The 17,723-nt window shown below is 32.4% G+C and overlaps 1 protein-coding gene across 1 annotated transcript; it reads right to left on the bottom strand.

Annotated features, from left to right (window-relative positions):
• Positions 1–179: 179 nt before the first annotated feature.
• On the bottom strand, positions 180–1,050 carry LOC116128313 (ethylene-responsive transcription factor ERF022-like). The gene has a single exon (XM_031414022.1). It carries the CDS (start codon positions 1,009–1,011, stop codon positions 436–438), a length of 576 nt encoding a protein of 191 aa, XP_031269882.1. The 5' UTR covers positions 1,012–1,050; the 3' UTR covers positions 180–435.
• Between the last annotated feature and the right edge of the window lie 16,673 nt (positions 1,051–17,723).

The raw sequence follows: 17,723 nt of genomic DNA, 5'->3' as shown, positions 1-17,723 counted from the left end.
GGAGAAGAAGAAAGGATTGTTACGTTGGGGTCAATAGTGAGGAGGTTAATTCTTTTAACACCCTTAATGTTTTATAAATAACTGTTTCACCTCAAAATCTAAGTGTTGTTAGTCAAAAGTGCTCCTCGGTTTCGTTGATANCCATATAAATAAATGTACCTTCATTATATATAAAGAATATTAGAGACAGATGCACATTTTTTTGCACTGTTCTCAATAGCAAGTAGTACACAGAAAAATTGCACATCTTTTACACACTAAATGAGTTAGAAAAAAAAAACAACTCATCAATTTCATTTGATTCAGAAATAAATTCATATATTTTTATTAATTTCCCCCCTTTTGGATGAATGATTGAAATTAATATCTACTAATTACTACTAATTAATATATTTTCACGAAAATGTTATGACTTATGATTAATTAATTAATGAATTAATAATCCCATATAGACTGAACAAGCTGCATATCTTCATCATCTGCCCATTCACTACTAAAACTTTGAAAATTTTCACAAAACCCCCCATCCATTTGCTCACCCAAGAAAAATGTTCCTGCTCCCAACTCCATCCACATCTTCGGCGAATCCAATGGCGACTCATTGATGGCCTGTATCTGACTCGGCGACAATCCAACTCTTACTGGTCCTAAATTACTTTCAACTTTACTTACACTTTCGCCTCCACCATTCGGTGATCTTCTGAACCTCAAAGCAGCCTGCTGAGCCGCTATTTGAACGTCTTCAGAGGTGGAACTCGCTGGCCTAGGGAGGCTCTCCGCCAGTTCGGGAAAGTTGAGGTGCGCCGCGCGTCCTCTTAGGTGCAATGCTGCAACGTCGTAGGCTGCAGCCGCCATTTCCGGTGTCTCATAGCTGCCGAGCCATATTCTTGTTTTGGTCCCTGGCTGCCGAATTTCCGACACCCATTTGCCCCATTTGCGCCTGCGAACCCCGCGGTAAGTTGGCTCTGGATGATCGTTGTGAAGGGCGAGGGCTTGATGATGATCTTCCATTTGGTTGTGGTTGACTTATATCGAGTTATATTGGTTTGAGATTGGAGTGAGATTTTAGCGGAGTGAAGACCAAGGTTTAGAGGTGTACTTATAGAGGAGAGAAGAAAGGATTGTTACGTTGGGGTCAATAGTGAGGAGGTTAATTCTTTTAACACCCTTAATGTTTTATAAATAACTGTTTCACCTCAAAATCTAAGTGTTGTTAGTCAAAAGTGCTCCTCGGTTTCGTTGATAGAGAATCAAAGTAGATGTACCAATAAATCACGAAATGCTATGATTTCTATATAGGATTTTCTATTCATTTATATGTATAATTCGTGGAATTATGCATTTTTTACCGTCTGGTTATTAAAAAAAAAAAACAGCAGTGTAGTTAGTAGGATCCAACCTATTTTTGAAACAAACACTTTTTGTGAAAGATCAATAGATGAAACACTACATTAGATTTATAGGATTTGTCACTAAAATATCAATATATTAAACTTAAAATTTTAGTCGATTGGCCATTCCATTGAACTAAGAAAGCAAAAGAATTGATTACTTTTTTCATACAAGCTATTATTATTATTATTATTGGAATATCTACATTGGTAAGATATATTTAAGTAATTTTAGAACTCTAACATGATACAAAGCACATAAAAAAAAAATAATAATAATAATAAAACCTTAAGGGTGGTTATTGTAACAATATCAAACGTCAAGGGAGGACGGGTAATTGTTTGTAAGAGAGGAAGGAGAGCTGAGTGTCATTGATTGTTATGGTTGGGAGGGAGGTTCCAAGCAAGTACGTAACGTAAGTGGGGAAGAGGCTGTCATAACGTGTGCAATATTCACATTTTCTTTGTTATATTAATTTCTAGATGATGTCTCCATGCTATCACATCAAGCCCCCACCTTCTTAATTTTAAGTAATTCTACTTTCTTTAATTAATTTATGATATTGATTTAAGTTTAGTATTCACCAAGTATAAATACACATTTTAGGGTTTTCTATCTTCAAATTCCATGTTTAGTTTAAGGTCATCAACTACAGCGAAACCAAAAAAAATATTTTCATCTTCAAAATCCATGTTTAGTTGAAGGTCGTCACAAGGGCAAAACCAAAAATATATTTTCATCTTCAAAATCCACATTTAGTTGAAAGTGGTCAACAAGGGCAAAACCAAAAAATAAAAGAAGAGTGGCATGGAATGAGAGATAAGAAAGTGTATGTTGAATTTTATATATTAAAAGAAAAAAAATGGAAGAAATGAGATCATTATACTTATTTATTACGATTAAGAGATATTTTTAATATAATTATAATAATAAAGTCTAATAAATTAATTTTTATAAAATTAAAAAAAAAATCTAAAACTTTCTACAAGTCCATTAAAGCTCCTAGTAATAGACCAAAAACAACCATTAAATTATTAATCATAGAGTTACGTTGTCAACTCTTTGATCATGATCCAATAATGAAAGACATTAATGGATTACGTATAGAAGTTCTTTTTGAAATTTTAGAAATGGCATGTAACATGAGTTTTGTAATTTTGATTTATGATAAGTTAATAGGGATCATTGTTGACAAAATTAATTATTGAAAAAGATTTATCAGATTATATAATTTGAATAATACTTTTTAAATTTGACAATTTAGGCTCGCTTTTTAATTATATTGAAAAAGCTCCCTTTTATCATTAAAAAAAAAAAAAAAGAGAATCTAAGGGCTGAGATTTTTTCTAAATTAATTAAAAGAAACGTAAATAGAATTCAGAGAATATATTTTGTAATAATTATAGACCTTTATAGGCTATTTCCTTAAATCTAGATGAAGTTTCCTATCTGAATACTGCAGACTGATTCGTGGCAGAAGTGGAACCACTGACCATGTCTTTCTCTGTTGAGCTTTTCTGGGGAGCCGGTAACCCGTAGCTTTCTAAAATAATTAATTTAAGTGTTGTTTCTCAAAAAGGTTGAATAAATTGACACGTTTTATTCATGGATGCGGATTAAAAAAAAAAATTAAAAAAGGGTTTAAATAGTAATAAATAATATTAATTAAACCTTAATTAACGAATTTTAATATATGTTTAATCAAGGTTAAATGTGAAGAGAGTCAAGAAAATCTGAACTCAGCATGTGATTACAAATATTTTATTCATGTTAATAATGTTTTATAGGCAGTCGGATTACACGTTAATAATGGAAAATAGATTAAAATTAATTTTATGCAGGTTTGTTGCTTTAATTAATTATAATTAGCCTTCTTAATCTTATAAATTCTAGATATCTTTTGACTCATGTCTCTAATTATTTCTTTGTGGTCAAAGATGTATTCCTTTATTATATTTCAAAAGTTTTACATTTTTTTTAGATAATAAAGTTGTAATTATTGGAAGAGAATCTGTCTAAAATTTTGCATGATGCTTCATTATTTTAACTATGTATTGTTATTTTCATTCTTATATATTTTGGAATTGGGCTCTCCTTTTTTTAATTATACATACATTATACTTAAAGTTAGCAATACTGCATAATTCATTTAAATTTTTTTATTTAAAGGATATTCATCCATAAGATCACCTTTTCATCTAAGAAAAGAAATATTAACATATAAAATAAAAAATTTCTTATATTAACATTACAAATATATATATACAAAAATTCTTAAGTACAAACGTTCCGAAAATTTTAAAATATGGACCTCTTCTAATTGGTATTGATAATTAGTAAATAACAATTTTTTTCTTGCAGTTTTTGATAAAATAATTATTTGAATATTTATTTTTAAGTTAACCGGTAACATGTTTTTGCATCGATCTATAAATTAGACCAACCCCGTAATTAATTTAAAAAATGTCAAAATATCAAGAGAACAAGAACAATTTTCCAACGTTATTTTTGATGGTACATTAAATGGTTGATACAAATGACATGATTTTACTCATACCTACCAGATCAATTACATGTAAAAAAATAATAAAAAAAAATCTCTTTCACTATCTGAGTCATTAGTCAAGAAGCTTTTGATTTTGAAACAGATTAGCTAGCTGGATCTTAGCTATTCTCAGTACAAACTTGTTCTGTCTTCCATTATACAATATTCTTTAATAATTTCTAATCACCTTTTTAAATTGATTGCACCGCCACCGCCCTCTCCGTACACACGTACGACTGGTTGTTGCCTCCACCGGCGGCTACCGGTTGACTCTACGTATACCCTATCTATATTGTATGTATGCTAATGTTTGTACTTACAAAGTCTTGCTTATTTTGATTGATACATTACTAACAGAAATTGGAATTTTGTGTGGTTGGTCAAGATTAGAAATTGTGCCCACCGTCCTGAAAATTTAAACAATTATTTGATTGTCCTTTTGAGACAGTGTATTTGGATATTGTTCATCTTTCTAGATAAGATATTGGACTCCCAAAATTAGTGTCCTATATTGGTCTATCTATTAATGTACTAGATTGTAGTGTTTTGAGTCCCGATAGATATATTATTGAATAATTCCTTTTTTGAAATATAATTTCAATTCAGGTTTTTGTTTCTGGAAAAAGGATACAAAATCTTATGTAAATATTTTTGGTGAAAATGGGTTGATATATATCTATATTTTATCGGAGTGTCTGTGTCAGTTTATACGTACCTCGACTGATTTTTAGGATTTTGAAATTAACGATTAGTTATACCCTCTAGTGATCATCCCTATTAGAAACCAAGATGACTTAAAATCAGAATCTCTTGAGTAATACATTTAAGAGTTATTGTTTAACCACTCGATCACTTAGGGGTAGTTTGAATTGAAATATTTTCGAAAACAATTTTTGAATGCAATCATAAAAGATAGTGTAAAATTAGAGAATTGTTAAAAGTCGTTTTTCTAGTTTTACCGAGGTTTTTAAACTTTATAAAGGAGATGAATTACTTCATAAATAATATTTAACTAGGGCTTCTTTCATGTTTGTATGAGAATCAAACCCTAAAATATTGTAACATGGTGATGGATGTGTGATGAAGGTCTCAAACTAATTAAAAGGGTATTTATCACAATGCGATGGATGTGTAGGGTTTCATATGAAGGGGATTTATCACAATGTGATGGATGTGTAGGGTTTCGTATGAAAGGGATATTTCAGCATGTGGTGGACTTATTTCCGTATTCAAACAAAAAGATACATCCATCAAGGGTCCGGTCAGAAATGTGAAGTTTATTGAGTTTCGATAGTCTTACACTGGATGATTAAGAGAGGATCATGTGCTTCATAAAAAGGATGAGTCACTTTACCTAAAAGTTTAGATTTAATTTTTTTTTCCTTTGTAAAGTAATCAAATTTTAAAGATCGAAAAAACACCGATTTTTTTTTTTTTACTAATTAATAAAATCATTTATTCAATCATTTATTAGAGAGAGTATTGGTACTAACTATTGTAATTAGTGCAAGTGTTAACAATTAATAAAATAATCCCTCTTATCTATCTTAATGTGTTAAAAAAAAAAAAAAATGTGATCTGCTTGTTTATAAAGTGATCATGTCTAAATAAGAGTGTCAATACATATAATTTACTAATTTTCCCTCTTATTAATTATTAGAATCATTATTGGCTACAAATCACACTAATTACTTGATTTTATAAATCATTATATTGATTGGGCATTACTTACAGGTTAATATAGTTACTGACTCATAATTTTCTGTTAATATGTTAATGACATAAAATAATTATTTTTAATAGATAATTATATTATAAAAATATGACTAATTTAAGTTTAGAAATTATAAAAAGATATTATTAATTAAACTAACCAAAAGTTTGATTTACAAAATAAAAATCTAGCCACCTGCTAGCAATAGAGCGTATCTATTCGATACCAAATTTATTCTATGTTTGATCCATGCAAAATCAACAAAAAATAAGAAGACATTTGACCATAAAGAGAGAGAGAGAAAAACAAAAATTGTTTCTTGTACAATTAAGATTAAAAAATATAGTAAAATAAAGGAAAAAATATGGGTATTTTCCTAAGCTTTGAGATGATAAAGTTTAAGGATTTGAAGATCAAGAAGCTAATCAATTAGGATCTTACCAAATTACCCTTCACAGGAACTTTTTGGGTTTTGAATCCCCATGAGAAAACATGAAACAAAGAGAAGATAAATGAAGATAACAAGATCAAAAAGGAAGAAGACAATTTTATAGTCAAAACCACATGAATAAAATCAAAGAAGATGATGTTGTTGCCTAAATTCATCAAAACAAATATTAAAAGATTCTGGAAGAAAGAAGGCAAACGGGAATGAAGATCAATTTAAGACTTCAAAAATTAAAGAATCCACTCTTAAAAAATAAGAAATTCAAGATGAAGGCAAAAAGTGCAAAATGAGATGAAATCCAAAGGAGAACAAGAACAAGAAACTCAATTTGATGCACTTGATGAAGAGTTGCATGAATGACTTTGAAAATTGTCTGTTTTAAAGGAAATTTTCTAAAATTTCAAAGGAAAATGACAATTGGGAAAATGAAGAAATTTCTTTGCTAATGAAGAATGATGATTTGAAGGAAAAGATCAATAGGCTGAATCATGCAAATTGTTGAATCAATAAATGGTCAAAGCTCAAGCTACCAAAAAATGTGTTTCTTGAAAAAGTGATTAATTTGAGGTACAAATCTCATTTAAAATAAAAGTATTATAAAAGGTACTTTGTCAAAGGATCTTCAAATGATAATTAAAAAATGCATTATACATATAACTATTGTAATATAATTGTTTCCTTTTTATTGTTAAAATTCATAATTTGCATTAAAATGATGGGTTATAGAGGAACAAAGACTAATGTTCGAAAATCTAAAAGAGTTACCCAAAAACTAACATATATATAACAGTCATTTTCCAATATAAATGTTTTGAATTTTTTAATGTATAGATCAAAGGCAACATCTAGTCTTTCACTTCGCAAACCTTACTATCAAAAGTGAGCAACTAGACACTCACCTTTAGTTTGTATATTTAAAATTTCAAGATGCTCGTATTAAAGAATTTTTTCAAATATATATATTAAAAAAATTTCAATGATAATATAGTCAAAGACACAAATTATTAATATAAGAAAATTGGGTAAAAATATTTTACCCAATTATGAATGTTGAATGTTGAATTAATATGTGGTTGTTTTTATTATCTATTTGGTATTGGCTCAATGTTGAATAATTTCGAAATGCAAAAATGCTAAATATTTATGCTTTTAAGGTGTATGTTTTATTATTATTGTGAATTAATTCTTCAACAACTTTTAAGTTGTATGCTTTGCATTGTAAATGCTTACAACATGTCTAGTTTTGACCTATTATTTTCACCGATTTAAAATATCAATTTTAATAATTTGAAAACTTAGCAATGGAAAAAGGTTTTTTTTTTTTTTTTTAATTTTTTCTTTAGCATGCACCCCACCATTTTTGATACAACAAAGTACGGACACCGAAAAAGTTGCACGAATTCTGTACCGGCCTACGTGTAACGCGCTCTGAATTTTTTTACAATTTTTTTCTAGTGAACGGCCGTCCATCAAATTTGGACGGCCGTTCATCACATGGACGCTCATCATATTATATGGAGGGCGTCCATATACAGGGACGGGCGTCCCCATTTAAAGGACGCCCGTCCTAATTAAAATACAATAAAAAAAAAATTTATAAATTAGGACGAACGTTCCTAGTATGGACGGGTCCCTTTATTTGACGGGCGTCCGCAAATAAAGGACGCCCGTCCATAACCAAAATATGAAACAAAAAAAAAAAAAACTGGGACGGCCGTCCCAAAGTTTTTTTTTTTTTTTTTGTTCGTCCCTTGCGTTTGACGGCGTTCATTAGGAACCCGTCCATACTTTAAAAAAAAAAAAAAAATTTAAATGAAACAAGGAGTGGCTGCGCTCGTTCTTTTGAAGATGAAGACGCAGCAGTGGCTTATGACAACCTCAGTTTCTTAAATGATAATTTGAAATTAATGGAATGAGGGTGCAATCTAATCAAGCACCACTTGCAGTCTCAACAAATCATTTTCCATTTTTATGAGGTGGAAGCAACCTTGCCACCATTGGATACAAACCAACCATAAGGATGCAGTAGTAGCTGGCAATTGTGCATTCTGGCTACAGCTTGAGACATCTTCGGAATAAACCCATTCTAACTAATTCTGTCTGAAGCTGTACACATACCAGCGCAATTCATGATGCTTGAAGAGACGAAATACTGAGAACAAAACGTGCTTCTTGACCCTATGTTTTGCATTCCTCCAGACTAAAAAAGCTGTATGACTGCTAGCTGATCACTCTGCCCACCGTACAATGAAGCAAGCTCAAATTTAGCAGCAGTTGCTCTCTTCTTTTCATTGGGAACATAGGAAGGATAAACGGATTCCTATAGTCAGACAAGCACATGCAAGGGTCAAAGCTGGGTCTACGACAGTTCATCATTATGGCAAAGAAAAGGATCTTGCTCATTAAGGATGAACAGAAAGAGAGCAAAGTTGGGTTGTTCGGGGCTGAGAGCAAATGAAAATGGCGGAGAAGCTATGCAAAGTGGTATCGTATCTGTGGGGGACGACAAGGTTAGCTGCGGAGATGGGCTGCAGAGTGCAATACACTTCCGTTGGGTTGGGATGAGGGTTGTCTTCAGCTCGAGTTCACCACGGGGGGGAAAGAAGTGTGCAGTTTGCAGTTTGCAATCCTATTATAGTTGCCGTGCGTGTAAAGCCTTAAGAAGACGAAGCTGGTTTAGAAGAGGATTGCAAGTGGTTTAGAAGACGAGAAGAAGAGGTTTAGATTTTTTTTTTTTTTTTTAAAGTGTGGACGGGCGTCCATTAGGAATGGACGCCAGTCCAAACGTAAGGACGATCATCCAAACTTTAGGGAGCTTCGTCCAAAGTTTTTTTTTTTTTTTTTTTGGTTAAGGACGGCCGTCCCTTATTTGCGGACGCCAGTCAAAAATAAAGGGACGATCGTCCCTAACGGATGAATGGCCATCCCTAATGTTTATAATTTTTTTTTTATTGTATTTTAATCAGGGACGGGCGTCCTTTAAATGGGGACGCCCGTCCATATAATATGGACGGGCGTCCATGTGAGTAAACGGCCGTCCAAATTTGATGGACGGCCGTTCACTAGAAAAAAATTGTAAAAAAATTCAGAGGCACGTTACATGTAGGCCGGTATAGAATTTCAGTGTAACTTTTTCGGTGTCCGTAGCTTTGTTGTTTTTGATATATCAACTCAAATTACATTGGTTTTGTAACTTTAGCCTTTTAAAATGCAATTAGTAACATCAACTTGGATTTTTATGAGAAAAATTACAATATGGGTAAAAGTGTAGAGTAAAAATCATTAATTTACCCCGTAAAGTTTTCGAAATGCTTAGTTTTCGGACAACTATGACTATTTTAATCAAGTTCCCCCAAGCAGTTTCAGAAATCAATCAGGTTACCCCCAAAATTGGGACGACATCAACAAACCTTGAGTTATTAAGGGTAAAATAGTCATTCAATTTTTTTATATTTTAATAACCTAATTTTTTTTTTTTCCCTCCCCTTCATCTTTCTTTTATTGTTTTCTCCCCTTCCTATTTATATTTTTCCTTTTCTCCCTCAACTCTTTCTTTCTTCCCTTTTATTTTCTTTTACCCCCAAGCAGTTGTTTTTTATTTTTTTACTTTTACTACATTATAGGGTAAATCATTAACGAAATCTTCAACAGTGTTAGGACTTTAGTCCCTTTTTTTAATTAGTTTATGAAATAATTGGGGGAACTTGATTAAAATCGTCGTAGTTGTCTGAAAATGAATTTTCAAAACTTTAGAGGGTAAATTGATTTTTACTCAAGTATAGTACCAAGTTCAAGGTATATATCAATATATCTGTAAAGGCAAAATGGAGCATAAATCAAGCAACAAAAATTTAGTAATATTTAATTTGTGAAAATCTAATAAAATGACCCGTAAAAAATATATCAAAGGCTATATCGATTATCGAATTCAAAAAAAAAATTCTTTGAACCTTTTTGCCTTTTTTTTAACCCAAGAAAAAAAGGGCAAAAATGAACTTGAAAAACAAATTTTAAAAAATCTGTGCATTGTATTATTTGGCTACTATAGTCAAAGTATTGTAGCCTCAAAATAGCAAAGTAATAAAGAATCATTGTACATAGCAACCATAGTTCTTGTTTTTATATTTTTAGATTTTGAATATTTTGTTTTCTAATGACTGATGAATTTGTCATGTAAAAACTGGAATTATTATAATTTGGGGCGAAACCGAAATTCTGGATTCTTAAACAATCATGGTTGTTTTATTTTTCCTTGAGTTTTAATAAATAGCCTGCCATTTTGTGTTATCAAATCTCTTGATTTGACCTATTTTTTATATGAATTATATTGAAAAAGAAATATATATTATTATTTTTTTTAAGGTTTCGACCTCTGTTTTGAAACTTGAACCAAACAGGCCAACTGGACCGATTCGACTGTGAACTAGCCCTAACTCTGGTCCGGTTCGACCAGCCTGGATGCAAAACCGAGTCACTTAAAACCCCCAAATTCTAAAATTAAAATCCCTAATTCCCTGTTCCAAATTTCCAAGTCGAATTATTCACTGCTTCATTCTTCACTACTTCTCCCAATCCCATTGCAACCCATCCCCATCGCAACTCCTCGTCCTTCTCAACCCCACACATCAGGAAACAAAGACTCAATCAAGAAACCAAACTAAAATTCAACATAAAATTCAAAGCAAATAAGCAAATTGAACCCAATCAAATCAACCATTCAACTATCGACAATTCAAGCGCCTTTGAGGAGTTTGGACGGCCAAGCTCTGAAGTCACAAGCCACTGTCTGGTGTCACCAAGTAAAGATCCATCTTGTAGCCTTTAAGGAAGTAAGGGTCGACTGCTGCTTATGCTGCTATGGGGGCTAGAGGCAGCGAGCTTAGAGCCTTGGAGAACTAGAAATGAACAAAGTTAGGATTTTTCTTTTTGTTTTTAAATTTTAGGATTTTTTTAGATGAGTTAGGTTTCTTGTTTTTTAAATTTTTACTAATGGCAATAACAATTGTTGGGGGGAGGTCGCGTTTGCAGCGGAGAAGAAAAATGGGTAAGGTTGATAACTTCCTTAGGGTTTATATATTTAATAAATTCAATTGTTTTATGTTTGGTGACATCATGCTGATGTTAGTATGACATAATTGGTTCGATCGATCGGTCGGACTGATCAACCTGGGAACCGAGCCCTTGACTGGGTCAAAGCCTAGTCCAGTTTTCAGAACATTGGTTACTTGAAATCAAGAGTTGTTAACACAGGGTTAACATATTAAGAAAAAAAAAAAATTCTTTAAGTGAAACAACCCAAGGTCTAACTTGTTAGATATTATTTGCATTAGACACACAATGCTCATGCTTTTGCCTTTGTGCTTTTTAACCTAAAATACATCTTATAAGGTAACACATATTAACTTATTTGATTCATACCTCGTGGGATTAATCTATATAGTAACTAAAATACCAATATGTTTCTTTATATTAACTTATTATTTATTTTATTACAAATTCATATTCAATAATATTAATTTCAGGTAGAATCTGTAATTTAATTTTGTTTCTTTCTTTTATTAGGCTTTATATCACTTTGGGTTAAATTGTAACCGTTTGGGTCAAATTGTTAAAATATAAACTTGTGTCTAAAAACGGTGCATTTTAGACACTATGTATATAAATGCTTGTGTAGTTCTCCCTTCAATTCAATTAATGAAAATTTCTCTTGTCTAATATCTTCTTACATCTAGAATTTTCTCTCTTCTCTAAACTTCATTCTTGATTTTTCTTGGCTGGTTGAAACTTCTTCATGGTATCAAAGCTGAAGACAAGCGTCAATGGCTACTACTGATCCTAAAATAGTGAATTTCGCTTCCAAACTTGGAAATATACGAGCATGACCAGCTCAATTGTTCAGTCGTCACTACCATCTCTTACTGTGAAGCTGGCAGAGAGAAATTACAACTACTGGCACTCTTAGATTTTGCCAGCCTTGGTCTGTCATGATCTTGATGGTTACATCACAAGTGAAATTACTTGTCCTTCTATGTTTCAAATTGAAAAATCGGAAGATGGTGAGAAATTGATAAAAATACCAAACCCTAGGTATTTTGAGTGGAAGAAAATAGATCAATGTTTAGTTAACTGGTTGATTTCCTCAATTTCATAATCTAAGTTCAGACATGTAGCAAAATGTACTAATGCTTATGAGATTTGGAAAACTCTAGAGTTACATTTCCAATCTTTTTCAAAAGCAAGGACACTTCATTTGAGGAATTTGTTACAGACCATAAAAAAAGAAGCTTTAAGTGTCAATGAATATGTTCTAAAAATGAAAGAACTAGGAGATGAATTGGTCACAAGCGGAGAGTCAATTGGAGATGAAGAATTGCTCTTATATATACTGGATGGTCTGGGACCTGAAAACGACGATGTGGTAGCTAACTTGACCTCCAATAGCAATAATGCCACACTTCAAGAAGCTCAATTTTTGCTTCACAAACATTAGATGTGATTGGAGCTAGAGACAAAATGGTGCACTATGAAATTTTCATGAACACTTGAACTCAGCATTGTTAGCCTCAAAACAGGGAGCAACTGACACTCATTTATTTGCACCTTTGCGTCAGAATTCTACCTTCTCTAGCCTTGGTTTTCAAAATCCTTCTATTCCTATCTCTTCCAGACCTGTGATTCAGAATAATATACCAAACTATCATAACTCTATGTCCTATATCCATCAACCTTCCAATGCAAATTTTGGAATAAGTAATCAAGGATTTTTCTCTAATGTTCCTAACTATAATGGAAATAATGTGATGAGAGGACGAGGATGAGGCAAAGGTTGCTACAGACCAAGATTGGTGTGTCAGGTCTATAGTAAGCCTGGTCACTTATCTTTACAATGTTATCATCGCTTCGACCAGGATTATCAAGGGTTTCCAGTGCAGAATTATAACTCTCAAGTGCAGAACTACAACTCTCAAACTCATCCTGTCTCATATAACACATTTGGTTCCTCACAATCTATAGGGTCAAGAACTTCTATAGAGTTTGCTCAGGCCATGTATGCAACACAACAAGGTTCATTTAACCCCTTTCACACTAACTCCTTTGCACAACAGGGTTCATTTAACCCCTCTCACGTCAACTCCTTTGGCATGTTTTATGATCTGTCTGTTGGTGCTTACTCAAAAATACCTTAGCAATTTGTTGGTTCTCCTTACAACTCTCAATCTGATGTGAATACCACTTCATCCTTGCCTCCAACATCTGATGTAAATTTGTATTATTGAAAACATAATGAAGAGAATAATGCTACTGCTTTTAATACTACAATGTCTGATAAGTCTGATTGTATGATAAATAAGCATTCTTTTAAGTCTACTATGCTTTGGCATGCTAGGTTGGGTAATCCCATTATTAGGACTCTTCATACTGTTCTTAAACAATTGAATGTAAAACTCTCTATTGAAGAGAATAAAGAGTTTTTTTGTGAAGCTTGTAAACTTGGGAAATTACAACAATGCAACTTTCCTATCTTAACTTCTAGAGCCAAGTTCCTTTGGAACTTATATATTTTGATTTGTGGGGACCTGCCCCTGTCATTTCCAATGAGGGGTTTTAGTATTACATTATTTTCGTCAATGATTTCAGTCAATACACCTGGGTTTACCCCTTAAAAATGAAGTCTAAAGCACTTACTGTATTTGGTCAATTTCACTTGTTTGTTGAAAAACAATTAGGCACCAAGATCAAGTGTTTACAAATAGATTGGGATGGGGAATTTAGACCATTTACAAAGTACTTACCAATGGAATTCAGTGTAGGCATCCCTGTCCATATTTGCATGAACAAAATGGCAGAGTAAAGAGCAAACATAGGTCCATCACAGAGTTTAGCCTTTCCATGTTAGCTCATTCTTTAATGTCCCTTAAATTTTGGTAGGAGGCCTTTAGTACAATTGTTTTTCTACTTAACAAACTCCCTTCAATAGTCATTGATTTTGCTTCACATTTGAGACATTATTCTTACAACCATCTAACTACAGTGAACTTAAGGTTTTTGGGTGTAGTTGTTACCCTTATCTAATCTACGACCTTATCAGAAACATAAGTCAGCTTTTCATTCAGAAAAATGTCTTTTCCTCGGTTATAGTCTCAACCACAAGGGCTATAAATGTATGTCAGGTTCTAGAAAGATTTTTGTAGTAAAACAAGTCAAGTTCCATTAGATAGACTTCCTATACATATCTGGTTTTAAATCAATAGTCTCTACGGATGTTCTTTTAACTTCTACTAAGCCTTTTGTTTTCCATAACCTAAAGTGGTGGTCATTACCCTATCATCTTGATAAATCTAGCTCTCCTGATGTCATAGTTGTTTCTCCTTCTAATACAGTTTTTCAAACAAGCTCAGCAGACCCCTCGTATGCTCATAAGACTCCCTTTTATACGACTCATTCCTTATCAAATAGAGGTTTCGATTTTTAAGATGCTTATAATGCTGATTCAGTGTCTAATTCTCAGAATATTTGTAATGATGGTTCAGTGTCTGCTTCTTCTCTTCAACTTACTAATCGGTCTACAGCCTCTCCTAGTATTCAATTAGAAGTGATTCTTCCTCTATTCGCTGCTCCCTCTAATACTACAATTGCACATATTCCTTCCTCTAGTACTACAGCCATAAATGTTCATCTCATGCTCACAGGATCTAAAACCTCAGCTTCCACCTCCACAACCTTAATTTCCACTCATCAAATTCTGAAAGAACCAAAATCTGCTACTAAAGCCTTGACCATTCTAGAATGGAAAGATGCAATGTGGGTTGAATACCTTAGTTCTATATGTAGAAGGGATGAATGTAGTAGGAAGCAAGTGGGTTTTTAAAACTAAACTTAACTCAGATGGTACAACGCAGAAGTATAAAGCTAGGTTGGTGGTTAAAGGGTTTCAACAGGCCCCGGGGCTTGACTATTTTTATATTTTCTCTCCTATAGTCAAATTTGCAACCATAAGAATTATGTTTGCCTTAGCAGTTCACCAAAACTGGGAGATTCAGTAGCTAGATATTAATAATGTTTTTTTGAATTGGAACTCACATAACAAGTATATATGCTACCACCTGAAGGTTTTATAAACTCAAAAACCCCTAAGCAGGTTTGTCGATTACATAAGGAATTATATGGCCTTAAACAAGCTCCAAGGGCTTGGTTTAACATGCTCAGCAAGGCTCTACTTAGTTGTGGTTTTCAAAACTCCACATCTGATGCAAGCTGGTTCTTTTATACTAAAGATACTCACATTCTATTTTTATTAGTTTATGTAGATGATATCTTGATTACAAGGAACAATTCTCAACTCATTTCTCAAGTAATAATAGATTTGATCAATCATTTTGCTTTAAAAAATTTGGGGGCTGTTAACTATTTTCTTGGTTTTGAAATAAGGAGAAATTAATCAGGGTTGCTACTCACTTAATCAAAATATGCTCAAGAATTACTACAGAAGGGAGGAATGACATATTTAAAGCCATGCCTCACTCCTATGGCCATTGGTGTCAAACTTAGCAAGGAGAAAAGTGAGTTATTTGACCAACCCACCTTATATAGGAGTATCATTTGTGTATTGCAATATTTAACTTTGTTTAGACCTAACTTGGCTTATGCAGTTAATAAGCTAAGTCAGTTTAATCAGAATCCTACTACTGCACACTGGACAACATGTAAGAGAATCCTATGGTACATAAAAGGAACTTTAAGCCATGGTTTGTTGTTTATAAGACAAGAGAATTTCCTGCTAGAAGCCTATGCAAATGCGAATTGGGCGAGTGATGTAGATGATCGAAGATCTACAAGTGGATACACTGTTTTTCTTGGTGGAAATTTGGTGCAGTAGAGCTCCATGAAATAGAAGGTAGTTTCTTTTTCTTCCACCAAAGCAAAATACAGGTCACTGAATCATGCTACCACTAAATTGGTGTGGTTTCAACAACTTTTTAAAGAACTTTGGATTGGTATTAGCAAAGCTCCAGTGATCTGGTGTGATAATACAAGTGTTGGGGCTTTGTCCTCTAATCCCGTATTTCATGCCAAGATGAAGCACATCAAGATAGACGTTCACTATGTCAGAGAGTTAGTTATTGAAAAACAACTACGTGTCTAGTATGTGGCTTCAGAGTACTAGATAGCAAACATCCTCACTAAAGCTCTTCCTAGTAACAAGTTTCTAACCTAAGAAAAAAGTTGAATGTTGTGTCTAAGTTGCCTACATCAACATGATTGACTGAATGTTTTTCTTGAATTTTATTTGCATTTATTGACTTAAGTTGCATTCACTAGTGGTAAAACCGAGTGGCTAACACTTCTAAGATTGTTTCTACTGGTGCAAAATGGTCAATTGTCGGAAGTATGCAACAGCAAAGAAGGTCCAGTTTGAGGGAAAATATTAGAGTGAAGTAAGCAACAAAGAAGGTCCAGTTTGAGGGGAAATATTAGATTGAAGTAAGTAGCAAAGAAGGTCCAATTTGAGGGGAAATATTAGGCTTTATATCACTTTAGGGTTAAATTGTAAAAAGATGAACTAGTGTCTAAAAACGGTGCGTTTTAGACACTATGTATATAAATGCTTGTGTAGTTCTCTCTTTAGTTCAATTAATGAAAATTTCCCTTGTTTGATATTTTCTTACGTCTAGAATTTTCTCTCTTCTCTGAACTTCATTCTTGATTTTTCTTGGCTGGTTGAAACTTCTTCACTTTGAGATAAAGATAAGGATTAAAAGTGAAGTTGTACCGAAGGTAACGTTGTATTCTCGATAAATACATTTAAATATCGACGTTATTTTATTTTATTTTTTTATTAAAAGATCTATCTTTTTTTAATAAAAAAAATTAAGTATTACAAACATCATATCAACGAGAAAAAGTATTTTTTTGGAAGGTAACATTACTCTAATATATTATTTCTTCTCTAGATATTTAAATGAAAGAGTTATGTTTTGAATAACATCACATTTTGTGAACAATAAAAGAAAATTTCCACTATAAAACATATAATTAGCAATCCCCATTTTAAAAATGATTTTGAATTCTTTGAAAATTGAAAATTCTTGATATTGTTAGACATGTGAATTATTGTCTCCAAAATACAAGTTTACCTATAAGTAGGGACGTAGCCACCTAATAGAATATGGGTTCACTTGAAGCCTCTCAAAGTTTGAAATAAATTAAAATATATTTATATTTTATAGTAATTGACAATATTGATCCCACTTAAATTTTATTGGTTTCACTAAATTTTTTATTAATTAAATTTTTTTTACCTTTTTTGTCTTCTTGATTTCCTCTTTTCTTCTCTCGTATTTTCTTCTTCATTTGTTTGTATTAACAAAAAAAAATAGAAAAAAAAATTATTCCTTTGAAGGTCACAAGATAAAACGATGCTAATTTTTTATTATCTTGCTTAAAAATCTTTTTTTTTTTTTTTAATCTTTTTTAATTGATGAAAAATCATGATTTATGAGTCATGAGTTTTTGTTGGGTTTCATAAATGTGTTTAAAATGGGAAGATGAAATTCTGATGTGGGTTTTGATTTAATCTTGTTTATGTTGAGGTATGGGTTAATTAGTTGTTGTTTTAAGTTGGG

The sequence above is a fragment of the Pistacia vera genome, unplaced genomic scaffold, assembly GCF_008641045.1.
Source record: "Pistacia vera cultivar Batoury unplaced genomic scaffold, PisVer_v2 Contig199, whole genome shotgun sequence".
Taxonomy (NCBI): Eukaryota; Viridiplantae; Streptophyta; class Magnoliopsida; order Sapindales; family Anacardiaceae; genus Pistacia; species Pistacia vera.
This window is presented reverse-complemented; position numbering and strand designations above follow the sequence as displayed.

Coding starts and splice junctions, on each gene's coding strand:
- LOC116128313 (XM_031414022.1), bottom strand. CDS start 1,011: ATGGAAGATCATCATCAAGCCCTCGCCCTTCACAACGATCATCCAGAG.